The sequence below is a fragment of the Malus sylvestris genome, chromosome 5, assembly GCF_916048215.2.
Source record: "Malus sylvestris chromosome 5, drMalSylv7.2, whole genome shotgun sequence".
NCBI lineage: Eukaryota > Viridiplantae > Streptophyta > Magnoliopsida > Rosales > Rosaceae > Malus > Malus sylvestris.
In genome coordinates, this window is record NC_062264.1 from 13,476,576 (window position 1) to 13,493,474 (window position 16,899).

The 16,899-nt window shown below is 35.8% G+C and overlaps 1 protein-coding gene and 1 long non-coding RNA gene across 7 annotated transcripts; both read right to left on the reverse strand.

Annotated features, from left to right (window-relative positions):
• Positions 1-4,923: 4,923 nt before the first annotated feature.
• LOC126620751 (uncharacterized) lies at positions 4,924-8,121 on the reverse strand. Of its 6 annotated transcripts, XR_007622653.1 has the most exons (5): positions 7,710-8,108; positions 6,854-6,932; positions 6,474-6,552; positions 5,986-6,017; positions 4,924-5,300 (listed from the first exon to the last, which is right to left on the reverse strand). It is a non-coding gene; the product is annotated as an uncharacterized LOC126620751 (long non-coding RNA). The 6 variants fall into 6 exon arrangements; XR_007622651.1 differs by having other exon boundaries at positions 5,986-6,552; positions 7,710-8,121; XR_007622652.1 differs by having other exon boundaries at positions 4,924-6,050; positions 7,710-8,107.
• Positions 8,122-9,632: 1,511 nt separating this feature from the next.
• On the reverse strand, positions 9,633-13,651 carry LOC126620750 (polyol transporter 5-like). The gene is made up of 3 exons (XM_050289027.1): positions 13,356-13,651; positions 12,897-13,243; positions 9,633-11,159 (listed from the first exon to the last, which is right to left on the reverse strand). Exons 1-3 carry the CDS (start codon positions 13,378-13,380, stop codon positions 10,056-10,058), a joined length of 1,476 nt encoding a protein of 491 aa, XP_050144984.1. The 5' UTR covers positions 13,381-13,651; the 3' UTR covers positions 9,633-10,055.
• Positions 13,652-16,899: the final 3,248 nt, after the last annotated feature.

A 16,899-nucleotide genomic window follows, 5' to 3' on the forward strand; every position in this document is an offset into this window, starting at 1 on the left:
CATTATCATTTACCTAGACAACCTCTTTGTTTGAATTCTCCTCCTTGTTGTACAAAGCTCTTTCAAAAACTTAGCATACCTTGGAACTTGATTTATTGCATCAAGGAGAGGTATATTGACTTGCACTTTCCTAAACGTCTCCAGAATGTCTTTCTCGTTCTTTTCCTTCTTTGTTTGCCTAAACTTGCTAGGAAAGGACGCATTTAGTGGAATAGAACTAGAAAAATTCGAATTAGGACTTACCCTGGTCGAATTAGATGGTTTGGAATTGGAAGATGGCTACGGCAAGGGTTGCTCCACCCTTGCCGTGGGTTTGGCTTGTTCCTCCTCCTCAATCAGCAACTTTTCATCCTCTTTTTGACTTGATTTGGATGGTTGTGGGTCAGTTAGAACTTGCTTGCCACTCTTCAACGTGATCGCTTTGGTAGTTTCAAATCCTCCATTCGGATTCACAATGGTTGAACTAGGCAGTTTGCCTTGTTCTTGAAACTATCCCATGAACTCCGCCATCTGCCCCATTTGTTTCTTTAAATCGTTCACCTCTTTAGCTTGATTTAGCATTGCTTTGTTTTGAATTTCTTGTCCCTGAGATAAAGAGGTGAGTAATTTAATAACCGTATCATTATCAAAAGACATACCTGAATTTGTTGGGGCAAATTATGTTTGGGATTGATTTGGTGCGAATGACCTTTGATAAAAGCCCAGAGTTTGCTGCCTAAATCCACTTTGTTGTTGAGGTTGTTGAGGCTCTCTCCACTTGAAGTTTGGGTGATCTTTCCAGCCCGGATTGTAAGTGTTGGAGTATGGATCGTTGCGTGGCTGATTTTGGCTCCCAAAACCCACAGCATTAGCAGATTCCCACCCTCCATTCTCAATCAATTGAGGGCATTGGTCATTGAGATGTCCTTGCATAGAACACACGCCACAAACACTTGGTTCCGTTATCTTCATCCCTTCGGCCATCTGAGATATAATAGAAGTGAGGTTAGTTAATTGTGATTGAATGTCGGACATAGAACTTACCTCATTGACTTGCTGCCGTGGGGGGTCTCTTTGTCCAAGTCCTTCGTATTGTTGTGCATTTAACGCTTGGTTGGCAATTAGGGTCTTTGCAGCCATTGGTGTTTTTTCAACCAATGCACCTCCCGCTGAAGCATCTAGCATTTGTCGCTCAATTGGAAGAAGTCCTTCGTAAAAGTATTGAAGTAGAAGTTCTTCTTTCATTTGATGTTAAGGACATGAGGCGACAAGAGCCTTAAAACGCTCATAGTATGCTAGAAATGACTCTCCTTGGCTTTGTTGAATGCCACTAATCTTCTTTCTCAAGAGAATGACTCTCGAAGTGGGGAAAAACTTCTCTAAAAATGCCCTTTTCATGCTTTCCCAAAAAGCGACCGTTCCGGGTGCTAATTCATAAAGCCAATCTTTAGCCTTTTCCAGAAGAGAAAATGGAAAGGCCTTCATCATCAAAATGTTCCCATCGACATTGATGGGTGTCATGCTCGAACAAACCACTTCGAACTCCTTAATATGCTTGTTTGGATCTTCCATGGACAGCCCATGGTATTTGGGAATGTGATGCAACAAGCTTGACTTCAATTCAAACTCATTGGTCTTGCCTTGAGCAGCCATGGGGTATTGAATGCAAAGGGGTGCGGCATTGGCCAACCCCAAGGCCGAGAGTTCTTTGATTGTACGATTGTCCGCTGCCATGACTTTTTCTTCTTCTTCAAATTCAGATTCGGCCTCTAAACTTGAACTAGGTTTACTAGGTTCTGGATGCCTCCTATTTCTTCTCAAATCTCGTTCAAAATCGTCATTAAAGTCCAAGATATGTTCACAAACCGGTTGAGAACTCCAAGTCATAAACTAGTACCTAAACAAAGAAAACAAAACAAAATCAGAAAACAAAGTAACAAGGAACACATAACACACGGCAAAAACAAGGGATTAGCAATTTTGCTAATCCCCGGCAACGGTGCCAAAATTTGATGTGAAAATTAACTCAACACACAAATTAAACCCTATTATTGACAATTGTAATAAAGATGTAAGTAGGGATCGTTCTAAACTAAGGATTAACTAGGGCTGCTAATTAATGCAAATAAGACTAAAAAACACTAAACTAGACTTTATAGATTCAAAACTGACTTAAAATACTCAAAACAGCAACAAACAATCACAAGGACTCAATTCTAGACCTAGCAAGTGATTTGGACGAAAATAAAACTTAACTTGACTCAAAATACTAAAAGAAAACAGGTTTTGACTCTAAAACAATACTTAGGAAAAAGGGATTTTGTTTTGACGAAATTAAAACTTAAAAACAGAAACTTGTAAAACAAACTTTAAAAACTCGAAATTGAATGAAATAAAATGGGTGAAAGGGTAGTTAGAGAATTTCTTCTCCACACATAAAACATATGCATACGAATCGATTTCCAGTTATTCTTTCGATAAACCATGAATGACAATGCTCCAAATTAATTAGATTGCACCAATTGATTCTCAGATTTCCCTAGATTCATTGAATTGAATGGATAACGCATAACAACCAAATTATTCTTATCAAGTCCCTAACTATGGAATACGCATGATAGAGACACATATCAAAGATCATTAAGTTCAATGGAAACCATAAGCATTGACGAAGAATTTATAACTATGAAAAGCATGTTACTCTTGTCTAGGATTTCCTTAACACAATCGTGACTAGCGATTTTTACTACTCATGAATATAAGTTTATAACGATTAGGTGAAATTCCCTTATACTTTAGCATCAAATTCATGCATGCAAACTAAATATGCATCCTCAATTAACATACATAAACAAGTTTTGATAACGCAGATAAGCAAATCACACTCAAGACTTTAGAAACAATAACTGGATGTAATCAATTCATATAAAACATATAACCATAGCTTCGAATTCACCTCCAACTAAAAAGAGATTAGTTCCTCATGTCTTTAAAAACATAAAACCAAATTAAAAGCAACATTGAAACAAATCTAAGGATAAAAAAAATCAAGAACGTCCCAACAGCTCCAATGGCAGATTTCGAACTCTCCCTTGGATTGCAAGCCACGGCACAAGCTTCTCCTTCTCCTTCCTCCACGCAAGTGCACCTATAAAACTCTCTGAAATCTCTCAATTATATCTGAATGTATGTGGGTGCGTGGGTGGTTTGATTTATGCGGCAGTGATGTGTATTTATAGACTGAAATACATGGCACAATCCCTAAGGATTTGGATTGCACAATCGTTGAGGAATAGAACTAGGGTTTGGCAGAAATCCAAAAGGAAAATGATTAAGGTTTCCAGCAGAATCTAAGGCTTCTAGAACATAAAGGGACGCCAGATTTGTAGGGCCTTCTAGAGGGAATAATGCGGCACAAATTTAGGGGTTCTAAAAGAGCAAGGGTGCGGCATAAATGTAGGGAAATGATAGGCCTTCTAGAAATCAAATTTTTAGGTCCCTTTGCAGCTAGATTTAAGGCACAAACTGATTTAGATAAGATATGATAGGATAAAGCTAGATTAGGCAAGGATAAGATAAGGTTGGATAAGATAGGTTGGATAAGGTTTTGGATAATATTTCCCCTTTTGAGTTGATTCCTTATCTTCTTTGTCTTAGATTTATTTTCTTCATCTTTTCAGCACATTCCTAGCCTCTTGAACTTCAAATTCGTCCATCCATCTTGCTCTATTCATAAGATATCCATTTGATGCCCAAAACTGCGTCAAAAAGCTTCAAATTGCACTTTCTTGTCAACTTTGTGATTTGAACCTACAAATACACGAAAATAACTTAAAACACTATAATAAACACAAACAAACTAAGAAAATGCAAGAAAACAAGCTAACTAAGTCGCATAAATATGCTCTTATCAGTTTACCACTATTAGACTTTGAATTTCTTAATTAAGGATTTGTTATTTGAGTGCATATGAACCAACTTTCTTCTTTTAATTATTAAATGCTCTATGTATGTTGCTCAAACGATATTAGATAAACAAATTTTTTCCTTCAAGAATCAAAGTCATCTATCTGGCGACGCAAGGAGACCTAAAGATGGATATAGTTGAAGGAAGAAGTTTCAAGAAGAAAGAGTTTGCTGGAATAGTTGAATTGGTCTCCAAGTTCGCTCCAAGGTTATCCGTATTTCTCACCTTCTCTTTTACCTGTGAAACTGTTTTGGTCAAATCAGCCAACTAGGCCTATGAGGTTGAATAAGGTTTTGTTTTATTAAGCTTTCGTCGTTGCAAATTTTATATTGAAACCCAAACGTAAGTCCTAATTTGACTAAATATATATATATATATATATATATATATATATATATATATATATATATATATATATATAATGTTTTAATAACATACTAGAGTACACGTATGTACTGTGCTCTAGCTTTTAGAACAAAACGTGTGCAACTCATGTGTCTATAAGAAACTAGTTTTTGAAGAACAAGGATCCTCTCCGAATCCTCTTTTTGAAGATCCAAAAGATCAATCAATCTTGTCCGTTCATCATATATCGTACAATCAGTTTTCGTTATGTATTATTTATATTTAATTAAAAATTTAAAATTACATAATGTACGATAAATAAATATTATTAATTAAACTCCCGGAGCCGGAGAGAATCCTTATTCGTTTTTGAAAGCATAACGTACGTACACCGCCGGTACACACCTGTATTGTAGAATTTTATTAGATTTTAACTTTTTGGTGCAAGGAGAAGGAAAAAGTTGTAGTTTATTTTTTGACGAAAGAAATTAATTTCCGCTTAATGTTTAGGAAAGGACTAGAATTTGTACCCGCACGTTGCTGCGGGATTGAAAACTATACGAAAGATTATGCAATTTCAATCTTCATAGATAATGTTTGAGTCAAAAACTGAGTTATACACAACCTCATCATGAACGAAACAAATTTAAATATCAAACGAGAAACCAATTTTGTCTATTAAAAATATTACAAAGTTCTTTGGATACGAAAAAACACAAATTGCTTCCTGTCCAAAAACATTAATGGGAAATGTTGTTTACTGCAACACTAAAAGTTGTCCTCTGCTATGTTGGTCTTGAAGCATCCCAGGCAAGGGAAAAAATATTGAAATAAATTTATACAGTAGAATTATATCATGAACAAAATAAGGATTAAGTGTGTTTACCTAGTGTTTTTGTGTGTAGAAAGAAGGCTGATTTTGCACAAAATGGAGATTGACCTTCTCGGGCAATTCTATAGGACGCAATCAAACTTTTGTGCGTTTCCAACTTGCCATGCAACCAAGTTTCTACAAAAACAGATCGAATTCAAGAAAGTAAAATAGACCAAGGCATAAGAGATTATAAGAAAAAGTATAGAAAATATAAACCACATGGACCACTTATTATACTACTTTGTATTCCGAATACACCTAAAAATATATCGATATATCGATTTCTAGTGAATGGTTCGTTTCCAATTAATTCCACTCTAGTTTCTTTCTAACCCTTCAACTTATCCTTGATTTTTTTTTTTGTAACGGCGTCATAATTAAGTTAGCTTCCATCAAATCCTTCAACCAATCCCACCCATACCTCTCTAACCCTTCATAATCCCAATTTTACTCTCTTAAACCCTTTAACCTAACCCTGACTTTGTTTTTACAGCTTAGTTTCATTTAAAAGCTTATTTTCTCTACAAAATCATAATAGTTTGTGTCTTAAATCACATTTTAAACTCTTGATAACATTAATTTCCATCTCAAATCAGAATGAACCTCCAACGTTAGAAATATGAGTAAAAACAATGTTTAGTAAAAGAATTTGCCAAACTAATTAAGAACTGTTAATCAAACTGTAAAAGCAACATAATTTTTCCCAACTTCAAATAGAGAACCAACAGCGAGAATCCAAATTGGAAATGGAATAGACCAAACAGACCATGAAGATTACACAATCAGAAGATGATATATTTGACGAAGAAGAGTTCATTACATAGTGTGATGGCAACTGATGAGCAGCAGAAACTGAGAAGAGCGAAGAACTTGGCCTCAGATTTTCTCCAGAATAATTGAAAAAATAAATAAACTTAACATGTGGGAATGATGCTGTTATTTTCTCCAGACAATAAACATCATCTCTTAAAATATTAAAAATACTGTATGTGCATTTCAATCATATTTCTATTCACATCATAAACGTAAACCTCAAAACACAACTCATGAAACAACTTTTCTTACTAAACCCTAGAACACATTTAAAAAAATTTAAAATAGTTCTCATTTTTTGTTTTCTTTGCTATATTCATTCATGCGTTTCTTAAATTTAAATTCAGTTTATAAATTTTCACATCAATCTTTAGAAAGTAATTTTTTTATGTAATCATTTAAAATATGCTGTATAAAACATACTTATTGCTTCCACTTAAGAAAACTGATAACACAAAATGAATTAAACTGGGAGGTTAAAGTAAGTTCTCTTACCAAATAACTGAAGCCAAATTAACACAGAAGCATATCAACGTTGCATCGTCACAGGTACACCATTAGCAACGTTTCTTTACTGATTCAAACATAAACATGAATTAATTAAAAGCGTTAAAAAATGAAATAACACTTCAATCAAACGCATAAACAAAAGAAAATGATTTTAAATAGTTCTCATTTTTTGTTTTCTTTGCTAAATTCATTCATGCGTTTCTTAAATTTAAATTCAGTTTATAAATTTTCACACCAATCTTTAGAAACTAATTTTTTATGTAATTATTTAAAATATGCCGTATAAAACATACTTATTGCTTCCACTTAAGAAAACTGATAACACAAAATGAATTAAAGTGGCGGGTTAAAGTAAGTTTTCTTACCAAATAACTGAAGCCAAATTGACACAGAAGCATATCAACGTTGCATCATCACAGGTACATCATTAGCAACGCTTTTTTTCTGATTCAAACATAAACATGAATCAATTAAAAATGTTAAAAAATGAAATAACACTTCAATCAAATGCATAAACAAAAGCAAACGTTAAGCATTGGAAAATGACATTGAGAAAAAAGCTATGTTAAATATTGTAGGTATTACATTTACAATTAATCTCTATTTTTAAATAAATGAAAATATATTAAATTCATAATAATATGCATAAACATTTTATTTCCTCAATCTCTCTGTTGGTGTTTCTTGTTCCACCACAGTAAATAGTAAAGCTTTGCAATCAGAGCTAAGAAAAGGCATTGAAAAACCACACTTAACCCAAGTCCCACACTGCTCAAAGATTTCATCTTTGTCATCAAATCTCATCAGAAAGCTACTGATATCACGTCAATACTACCCACAAAAATAAAAATAAAAAGCAAGCTCAAATTAACCACAGTTAATTATGGGAATTACCCAATTCACCAGAAACCATGAAACTAAAGGGAAAGGTTAGTTTTCTGGGAATTTCTGAAAAAGTTCCAAACTTTTCCATGAACACAGGAGAAACCAAAAAATCTAGAACAATCAAAACAAAAACCGTCGAGAAAAACCCACACAAAAATGAAGAAAGTCAGAGAACCCAGGGCAAGATTAGAATTTGGAAGAAACCCCATTTGAGAAAAACCCTCAAAGATGAAGAAAAGTAGCATCAAGATTAAAAGAAGAGCAATCAGAACAAAACCCATATGAGAAATAGCCACAAAGATGAAGAAAAAAAGAATCTTGGGGTTTGGGATATACCTGAATGAAGCAGTCACGGAAGAAGAGGCGCAGCAGCTGAGCAGAGACATTCTTCTGGTGGGAATAAAGCTGCACCATCGTCGACCTCACAATGGTCTCAATTGCTGGGCAAGTCTCGCGGTAGAAATCGTATTCAAGATCCGATTGACCTCCATCATTCCTCTCCTCCATGACAAAATCTTGACCGCCATCGGAAAAAGCGAGAGAAACCAGATTGAACAGTGGTTCTTGGGCGGAGGAGGAGGTGGAGAGAAGCAGGGAAACACGAAGGATTTACGCAGGGAGAAAAGCACAAAAACAGAGAGGAAGAGAAAAGGTAGAGCGACGGAAGAAAATGGAAGAGCCTTCGAGCACCTTCCCCACCAAAAATGGGAGGGTGGAGAAGTGTTGGAATCAGATTAACGTGTCGACATCGCTTAGAAGCAAACGGACACGTGGGTACCAATGAGGGAAAAGCATGGGAAGGCTGAACAGCACAAACGAAACGCGTGGCCAGAAAGGGTAAATCCGCCACTTCGCTGTACAGAAACGGAAAAAATAAGAACTCCGAAGAGTAATTGGAGGATAATTTCGGTAGTTCACTGTTCAAGAACAGTGAAAAACAGTGCCACCCGAGTTTGGGTTTTAGTATATGTATAATATATATATGGCAAACCAAATCTAACTTGACCATCTTCTACCATTTGGCATGAATGTAAAAGCGTGATCTCACCTTTATGAAAGCAGTGTGTTATGTACACATTTTTTTTTACTTCTCATATCTCTTGCTTAATTTCTGTTATTTAATATTTTTTAATTTATTTAATCCGACAGTCAAAAATTAAAAAGATGTACAAAAAGTAAAAAAGGTGTATGAATCACACCCCTGACCTGTCAGATTTTAGTATGGAGACAAAGAAAACGTTACTTGGCCATGATTTTCTTGGGGAAAATATGACTTGATTTTATTTTATATTTCTGGTCTTGCGTCCTTGAGCTTGTCATTGTTGTTAAGGTGTAATATTCACATTCCTTATTACTTTTCACTCATATTTTTAATTTTTGATCATCGATCATGTGAATTGAAGAAGATTAAAAAACAAAAATTAATAAAGACTGTGGATAGCATACCCCTTGTTGTTATTACACTTTAAAAGATTAAAAGTTTCAAAACAAGACACTTTTGAGTTTAATTGATTACGTTTTTGAAGAAAATTAGTTGAGTTTTTTCTTCTCTACAGTTTGGGTTCTCTAGCGTGTATCAAAGACTTTTGATTGACACAATTATTAATGGCTGATGAATGACCTTTGGACGTAATGTGAGAGATTCTGAGTTCAATGTTTCGAGCTGATGAGTCAGATAAGGTGAAATTCTTATAGCCTTTTTGGATCCGAAAGAAATGGATAACTGTGACTTGCCACCAATTGTTTTTTTTTTTTTAAGAAAAAGAACATGACATTTGGACGAGTAATATGAGTAAACATGACATTATAGGAAAGTGTTCGATCATATATAAATTATAATAGTTCAAGGGAACTTGGCTACACGAGAATCAGTAGTAGACAAAAATTCAAGGAAAAATCGACAATATACTGTTTTGCCTGTCATGCTCTCTTCACTTAATAATGTAGTAAATTGTGATTTAACATTTATCTTTAAGAAGACTAATGCTAAAAACACCCCAAAACTTTTTTTTCCGACTCCCATCTGATGTGTAAATGTAATATTTTGGTATATCTTTTAGTCTCAAATCTTTCGTAGTGTGTTTCAAAGGAATTTGTGATTTTAAAATGATTGAAAACATATTTTATAATTAATCCTAATGGGTGGCCTCCTTTTCAGATGATAACAATCACCAGTTAGGGTCAATAAATTACAAGAAGTGATTTTCATACTCCCATTTTCTCCATTACGTTTTTTTTTTTTTTTTTTTAATAAGAGAATAACAAATAAGTTTTTCAATAGGAAATGTTTTATTACAATCGACACCAAAACAATATTCTCCGGTAGTTGGGTGCCAATGTATCCACAACAAATAAAAAGCTACGGCAAATACTGAAAAAACGACAGTCCGACCAACAAACTTGTACAATACATACCTAACTTCATCTTAGGTTGGTGTTCTTCATTGGATAGAAGCTCCGTCCTCGTTTCCGGGCTCGAAAATCATCAATCCTTTGTCACCAAATTAAGACGAGCAATTTTCGATCGTCGGATAGGCAGTTCCTAGGATAGTAAACGACCACTGAACCTCCAAAATTAGGATCCAGTGGGCGGAATCACCCTTAATATACCGGGTGCGTACAATAAATTTGTTTTAATTCAAGAGATGTTGTGTAGTTCTAGTACTTGTTTAAATTCACTCACTAAGCTAAGAGGTGCGCCCTGTTGTCCGGATCACTCGTGCCAATATCACCATGAGCAACTCGCTTTTTCTTTTCGAGCAGTTTATTGGCTTTTCTCCACTTGTGGAACTTACCAAACAAGACCTCCATATCTTCAAGGGTTCTGCCTTGTGTTTCCGGGAGCATCGTAAAAAAGAAGATCCAACCAACAGTGCCGATGGCCGCATAAAGAAAGAAGGTACCACCCATTGTGATGGCCTTATACAACGAAATGAAGGTCATTGAGAGGATGCCACTCATCAACCTATTCACGGCCACTCCCATACCACACCCTTGAGCCCGCAGCCTCAACGGGAAGATCTCAGAGCTGTACACCCAGGCAATGGGCCCAATCCCACTTGAGAAGAACCCGACATAGGCTAATACGCAGCACAAGCACAAAATAACTGCCCACGTCATTCTAACCCCTTCGTGTTGATCAACAATGGTAAGGCTTGTACCAAGACACACCAGGGCGCCTACCATACCAGCCATACTCGTTAACAGTAGTGGACGCCGTCCAACCCGATCAAGGAAAAAAGTCGCGACTAAGGTGAAGACAGTTTTGGAAAGTCCAACTCCCACAGTGCAGAGTAGCAATTGGTTTGTGCTGGTGATCCCAGCCTTTGCAAAGACTCTTGGACTGTACAAAACAAGGGCGTCTATACCTGAGGCTTGCTGAAAGAAGTGGAAACCGATGGCTGCAATTAAAATATGACGAACGGTTGGTGTCGGATGAACAAGCAACTCCTTCCACACGCCTTCACCGTGGCTGTGACCAGAGACCTGAACGATATCGTCATTGCACTCCTCGGGGATTCCAGCAGCTTCTTTGATGTCGGCTAGTCTGAGCATGGACTCTTCTTTGGAGTCTGAGGTTCTGTCCAGGACTCGCTTGGCTTCGCCGAGTCGACCCTGCATGACGAGCCACCGAGGCGACTCAGGCATTGCCAAGACACCGACGGCTAGACCAACTGAGGGAATTGCGCCAACACCGAGCATGAGCCTCCACCCCAAGTCAAGAGGGCAAAAGGAGAAGGCATAGTTGGATAAATACCCCAATAATATGCCAATATTCACAAACACCTATTATAAATTCAAACAAATAAAATTAATTGATATATACTTTTCACAAATTTCAAGACTACAATGACCAAATAACAAAAACTTTTAATTTTTTTTACTATTTATCTACTCTTACAGGGGAACGAATGTGAGAAGAGAGACAAACAGATGGTGGTATACATATCGTTAGTTTTAACTTTTAACTCAGTGCATGAGGCTAAAAGAGAAGTAATTTTAACACTATATCAAAGAAATAGTTAGGAATGTGAATTGGAACAAACACCACATTCACTATTAGCAGAAATGGGCCACCCAAATTCTACTTCAGTGCTAATATACCACTCCATCTTTTTTGTTTTTATTAACTCAAGGACCACTTTGTCATTTCCGTACAACTAAAAGAGCCCAAACGCTTAGTTCTGTGACCAGTATTCTTCTTCACTTGTAGATAAGAGGTCATAAGTTCGATTCTCTCTGCAGACGGATTTGAACCGCATTATTGCTAACTTATGGTAAGACCTAACCAATTTTCCACCCCATTATTTGTTCAAAACAAAACAAAAAAAAGTCCAAGTTGTTTTTTAAAGAAGTAAAATAATTATTGTAATAAGAAAAGTAGGTCGGAAATTAGCAGAAACGTGGTGGCAAAATACACAAGTGCCTAACGGTCAATGTCGTGTTTGACGGTTTGTCCAAACCTATCAAGAAGAAAAGACCCGTGGACCTTACCAACCACTAAAATAAAAATAAATAAATAAATAAACTAAAAAATTAATCTATTTTTTCATTTTCTTTCCCATAATGCCCTTAAGTTCTAAATCCCCTGGTTGATTTTTCTTACGTCCATGTAATAACAGGTTCTCAGAGATTGATCAAACAATACAAACACAATCAATGGCGTATAGAAAAAGAAAATTACAAATCAATCCCAATTAAAGATGGAGAAACGAAAACTGACACGCTATTGCAGCCCTATTTTCTTCATTGGTTTTTTTTTTATATTTAGTTTACACAAGCTATAGTCTAAATAATGCAGACTCGGTGACTTACAACCTTCTTTTTTAAATCAAACACATTTGAACACAACCACTGATGTGGTAATGTTAGAGACCCCGAAATTCTAAACTTTAAACCATTTTAACACAACCACTGGTGTGATAATGCTAGAGACCAAAATTTTAAACAAAATTTACAAACTAAATAATGTGTCACCAATAAGAAACAAAAACGTTAATTAATGCATAAATAATGATTCAATCATCAACAATCACATTATTTGGCTTGCAAATTTTGTTTTCTCTAATAGTTTCCTTCTTTTTATTTATGCCTCACATGCCTCGTGTTCGAATAAGATGAATGACAGATTTACCATTTAATGTTTCAGTCTAATGGTATTCTTTCATTTGTAAGTGAGAGATTTTAGGTTCGATTTTCATCAAAAACGAATAAAACCATCTTGTGTGATTTAGCCAAATCTATTTCCAATAGATAATACTGCTTTATAAAAAGAAAAAAAGAAAAAAAAGAAAAAAATAGAATGACAGACTCAATGACTAAGCCTAAATCACCTTTTCTAATATTCAATATCATTGTATAAAAAATAAAAACATGTGCACATATGGTCATCTAGGATTCAACACCAAACACCAAACACTAAACACAAAACTTTTACGTTAAGAAAGGAAAAATTATTCTAACCACTCCAAAGGGCATAATTGGCAAGTTAAGTCAAATATTAAATGGAGCAGCCTAGCTAACCTCTGGGAAAGACGTGAGGAAGCCGCGAGACGACGTCGGAGAGACCTCGGCGCTGTAGACGGGAGCAATCGTGAGGGCGTAGCCGACTCCGATGCCGGCGACAAAGCGGCCGCACATGAGGAAGGTGTAGTTGGTGGAGAACCCCATGAGAATCGCTCCGATGAAGAAAATCGCTCCGGAGATGACTATGGTGTAGCGGCGGCCGACCCAGTCGGAAGTTTTTCCGGCCATGGCGGACCCAATGAGGGAGTAGATTTCAATAACGCCGATCATGATCTCGATTTGCGTGTCCGTGACCTTGAGGTCCTTTTCGATGTAGATTGAAGCTCCGCTCATCACTCCAATATCTGATAAAATACCAATCAAAATTTATCAAAGCCAATCGAGTTTAACAACTAAAAAACAGAAAATTGTAAGTTGATTAGGCCGATCAAAGTTTGAATAAGCAGATTTAGTTACCATAACCCATCAGGATTGAAGTCATGGAGGCCAGAATAGCACAAGCGAGCGCATACTTGTTCCTCTTGGGCTTCTTCGGCGGATCAACTTTGATCGGAGGTGCGGGGAGGGCATTATCTTCGGCCCTCCGGTCCGGAGGATTGGCTAGCAAAGGCTCTCTAATCTTGGCGGATTGGGGGTAATCACAATTTCTAGAGAGAGAAGGCGAGGGAGAGGAGAGAGAGGGATTTTAGTTAGACAAGAGAAAGAAGTAGGAGATAAAGTAGTGGATGCGCGGTGTTTGGTTGTGGGATGAGGGACGCAACGGGATTAAATAGACCCAACAAAGGCAAACATCGGTTTCACCAACCTCGTGGTGATACTCGTGATTTATTTATCATTGTTAAATGCCTATAAATTTCAAGATTGTCTACTAAATACACATAAAATGTAAAAATTTATATATTTTTTAATATTAAAAAATAAGATAACGAATATTATTACTGTTCCAGAATAGCAAGAAAAGGACCAGGATCCTCTCCTGAGCAATTCCTAAGGATCTTAGGGATCTTGCAATTTTGTCCGTTCATTTTATATTGTGCGGTCAGTTTTCGTTAGGTACTATTCATATTTTAATTTTAAAATTTAAATTTTAAATGATTTCTGACCACACGATATACGATAAATAGACAAGATTGCGGAATTCCTAGGATCCCTAGAAAATTGCTCGGGAGAGGATCCTTCTGCAAGAAAAATGCACCCTACTTAATGATAGAGTGGGACCATTCTATTTGTGACAGTAGGTACCATTTGTTATTTCGAGAAACGTGTGGATTTGAGGTAAAGATCGGGGTAGCCGAATTTTTATTTAATTTTATTTTTGTCCTGGTAGCTGGAATCCTTTTTTTTTTTTTTTTTTTTTTTTTTTGCGCACATATAAAAATATTACTTAGGAATTAGCTAGTGAATATTGCCCCTTAATATTATAGTTTAATAATTTTTTTTTCTTGTGATTGAGAGGTTTTAGATTCGATTCTGGCTAAAAACGAACTTAAACCGCATTTGCTAACTTATTGTGAGTCTTAGGCTTAACATACTCTTTCATCTTCCTAGTGTAGATAATATCATTTATTCAAGTAAAAAAAAATTAGCAAGTACTTTATACACTCACTTTTGATTTGGCCTGATAAAATAAATATATTTTTATGTTTTAAAGTTTAAGAAAAGTTAAATAACATATTTATTATTTTTAAAGAATAAAGCATGTATACTATCATTGAAAATCAAAAAATAAATATTAACTATTGAGTACTGAAGTATTATTATATATAATGCAGGTGGCACATAAAATGAAACGGGAGGGGATCAAACTCTGAGAGCTGAATGTTTGTTTTGTATGCACTATGGACTGCCACGTCAACCTCACCTGAGTATTTTCTTGGAAGTTGCTGTAAGATAAAAGAAATTATGATCGTTTTATTTTCTTTGGGTCAAGTAGTAAACCAAGTAACTTTCTTCCGTCCGAAAAGAAAAAACAATTAATTTGTTTATTCTTGAAATTTTTGGTTCACTCGTCAACGACAATTATGGTATTATATATAAGGTAATTTAGCCAAAGGTCATTAAAAACTTTACTATTAAGCCATATATCAATGACATATTTTTATTTTGAACTTAATCAATGATATATTTTTATTAATTAGGCAAAGGTCAATGATGAATGCCACTTAAGCTTTAAGTCATTATAAAATCCATGAAGAAGAAGACGCCTCACCGACCGTCCTCCCCACGTCTTCCTCTGCCGTGGCGTCTTCTTTGCCCATAGGGTCTGGGGGGCCTTGCTCTGCAATCGGCGATGTTGGCGGAGGCAGTGGAGACGATAATGGTGCTCTGACCAATTTCAAGTTGAACGAGTCCACGTTCTTGGCCTCCCTCATGCTGAAGAAAGAAATTGACGTCGATCGATTCATCGATGCGTATCCCAACTACGACGGTCGCGGTGCATTCATCACTATCTTCGATAACTTAATCACTTCAATCACTTAATTTCTGTTTGGGAGAAAAGAAAATGAAGAAAGAAAATTGTAGGAAGGAGAATTGCTCTAATTCTAAACGTATATGTTCTGTTTGATTCCTCTAATATGAAAGGAATGTGTGATTATAGCTGCAATTAGGCGTGATTAAGAAAATTAGGTTATCGAGTATCAGATTGATTTTCTAACTTGAGGAAATTAAGCTGTTGAACTGAAACTTTGAATCAGATTTTGGAGTGGATCCAGCTGCTTCTGGATTACAAGTTACATCTGATGCAAAGGTCGAAAGTCCTAGATGTTCTCAATTGGTAACTATAATTAAACTAATTTATTTGAGCATTGAATTGGTATTACTAGAACCCTTGATTTAATCTGATAACTTCTGTCTTTATCAGCACTGGGAGTGGCGACATTGATACTTCCAAGGTAGTCAAGGCCGATGACAACGGTTGTATTCGTGGAGCTTCAGGTTTGTTTTTTGATATATTTGTGTGTATGCATATATGTACTTCTCTTTTTATTATCGTTTATAATAGGAAACAGACACTGCAACGAAGTGTTTGATTCCACAGAATCAGAAACAGACATTGCGTTGCAGTGTCTGAATCCACAAAACTATTTGAATCTCAATGCACAATCATAAAATAGGAAATAGGCACTGCAACGAAGTGTGTGAATCCATAGAACCTAAAACAAACACTGTGTTGTAGTTTCTGAATCCACAAACCTATTTGAATCTCAATGCACAATCACAGAATAGGAAACAGGCACTGCAACGAAGTGTGTGAATCCATAGAACCAAAATCAAACACTGCGTTGTAGTTTCTGAATCCACAAACCTATTTGAATCTCAATGCATAATCACAGAACAGGAAACAGACACTGCATCGAAGTGTTTGAATCCACAAACCTATTTGAATCCGAATGCACAATCATAGAACAGGAAACAGACACTTGATGCGAAAATTAACTTAACACACAAATTAAAACCCTCTTTTGACAATTGTAGTATATGTATAAGTAGGGATCGTTCTGGACCGGGGATTAGGAAGGATTGCTAATCAACTCTAAACTAACTCAAAAACACAAAAATAAACTTAAAAACACTTAACTAGACTCTAATGACTCAAAACAAACTTAAAAGACTCAAGATAGCTTAAAACAACTAATTAGACTCAAACTAGACACTAGGAATGACTTTGGACAAAAATTGGTTTTAACTTAACTCAAAACACTTAAAAACACAACTAGGACAGATTCTAACTAATTAGACACTCTAAAGTAAAGGGGGATTTGGTTTTGGATGAAAATAAAGTGAAACAAATAAATAAAGACTTAGACAGATTTTTGAACGAATTTGGTTGAATTAGATGGATGATGGGCTAGATAGAAGGTCTTTCTCCACACATGACACACTTGCATATAAAACGATTTCTAGTTGCTTTTCAATAAACCATGAACCTCAACACCCCAGATTAATTAGGTACGCTTAAATTAATCCTTAGATTTTCCTTATGTCATTGAATTGGACG

Coding starts and splice junctions, on each gene's coding strand:
- LOC126620750 (XM_050289027.1), bottom strand. CDS start 13,380: ATGACTTCAATCCTGATGGGTTATG. Junction 13,244..13,355: donor TTCAATCCTGATGGGTTATG/GTAACTAAATCT, acceptor GTATTTTATCAG/ATATTGGAGTGATGAGCGGA. Junction 11,160..12,896: donor TCCTCACGTCTTTCCCAGAG/GTTAGCTAGGCT, acceptor AATTTATAATAG/GTGTTTGTGAATATTGGCAT.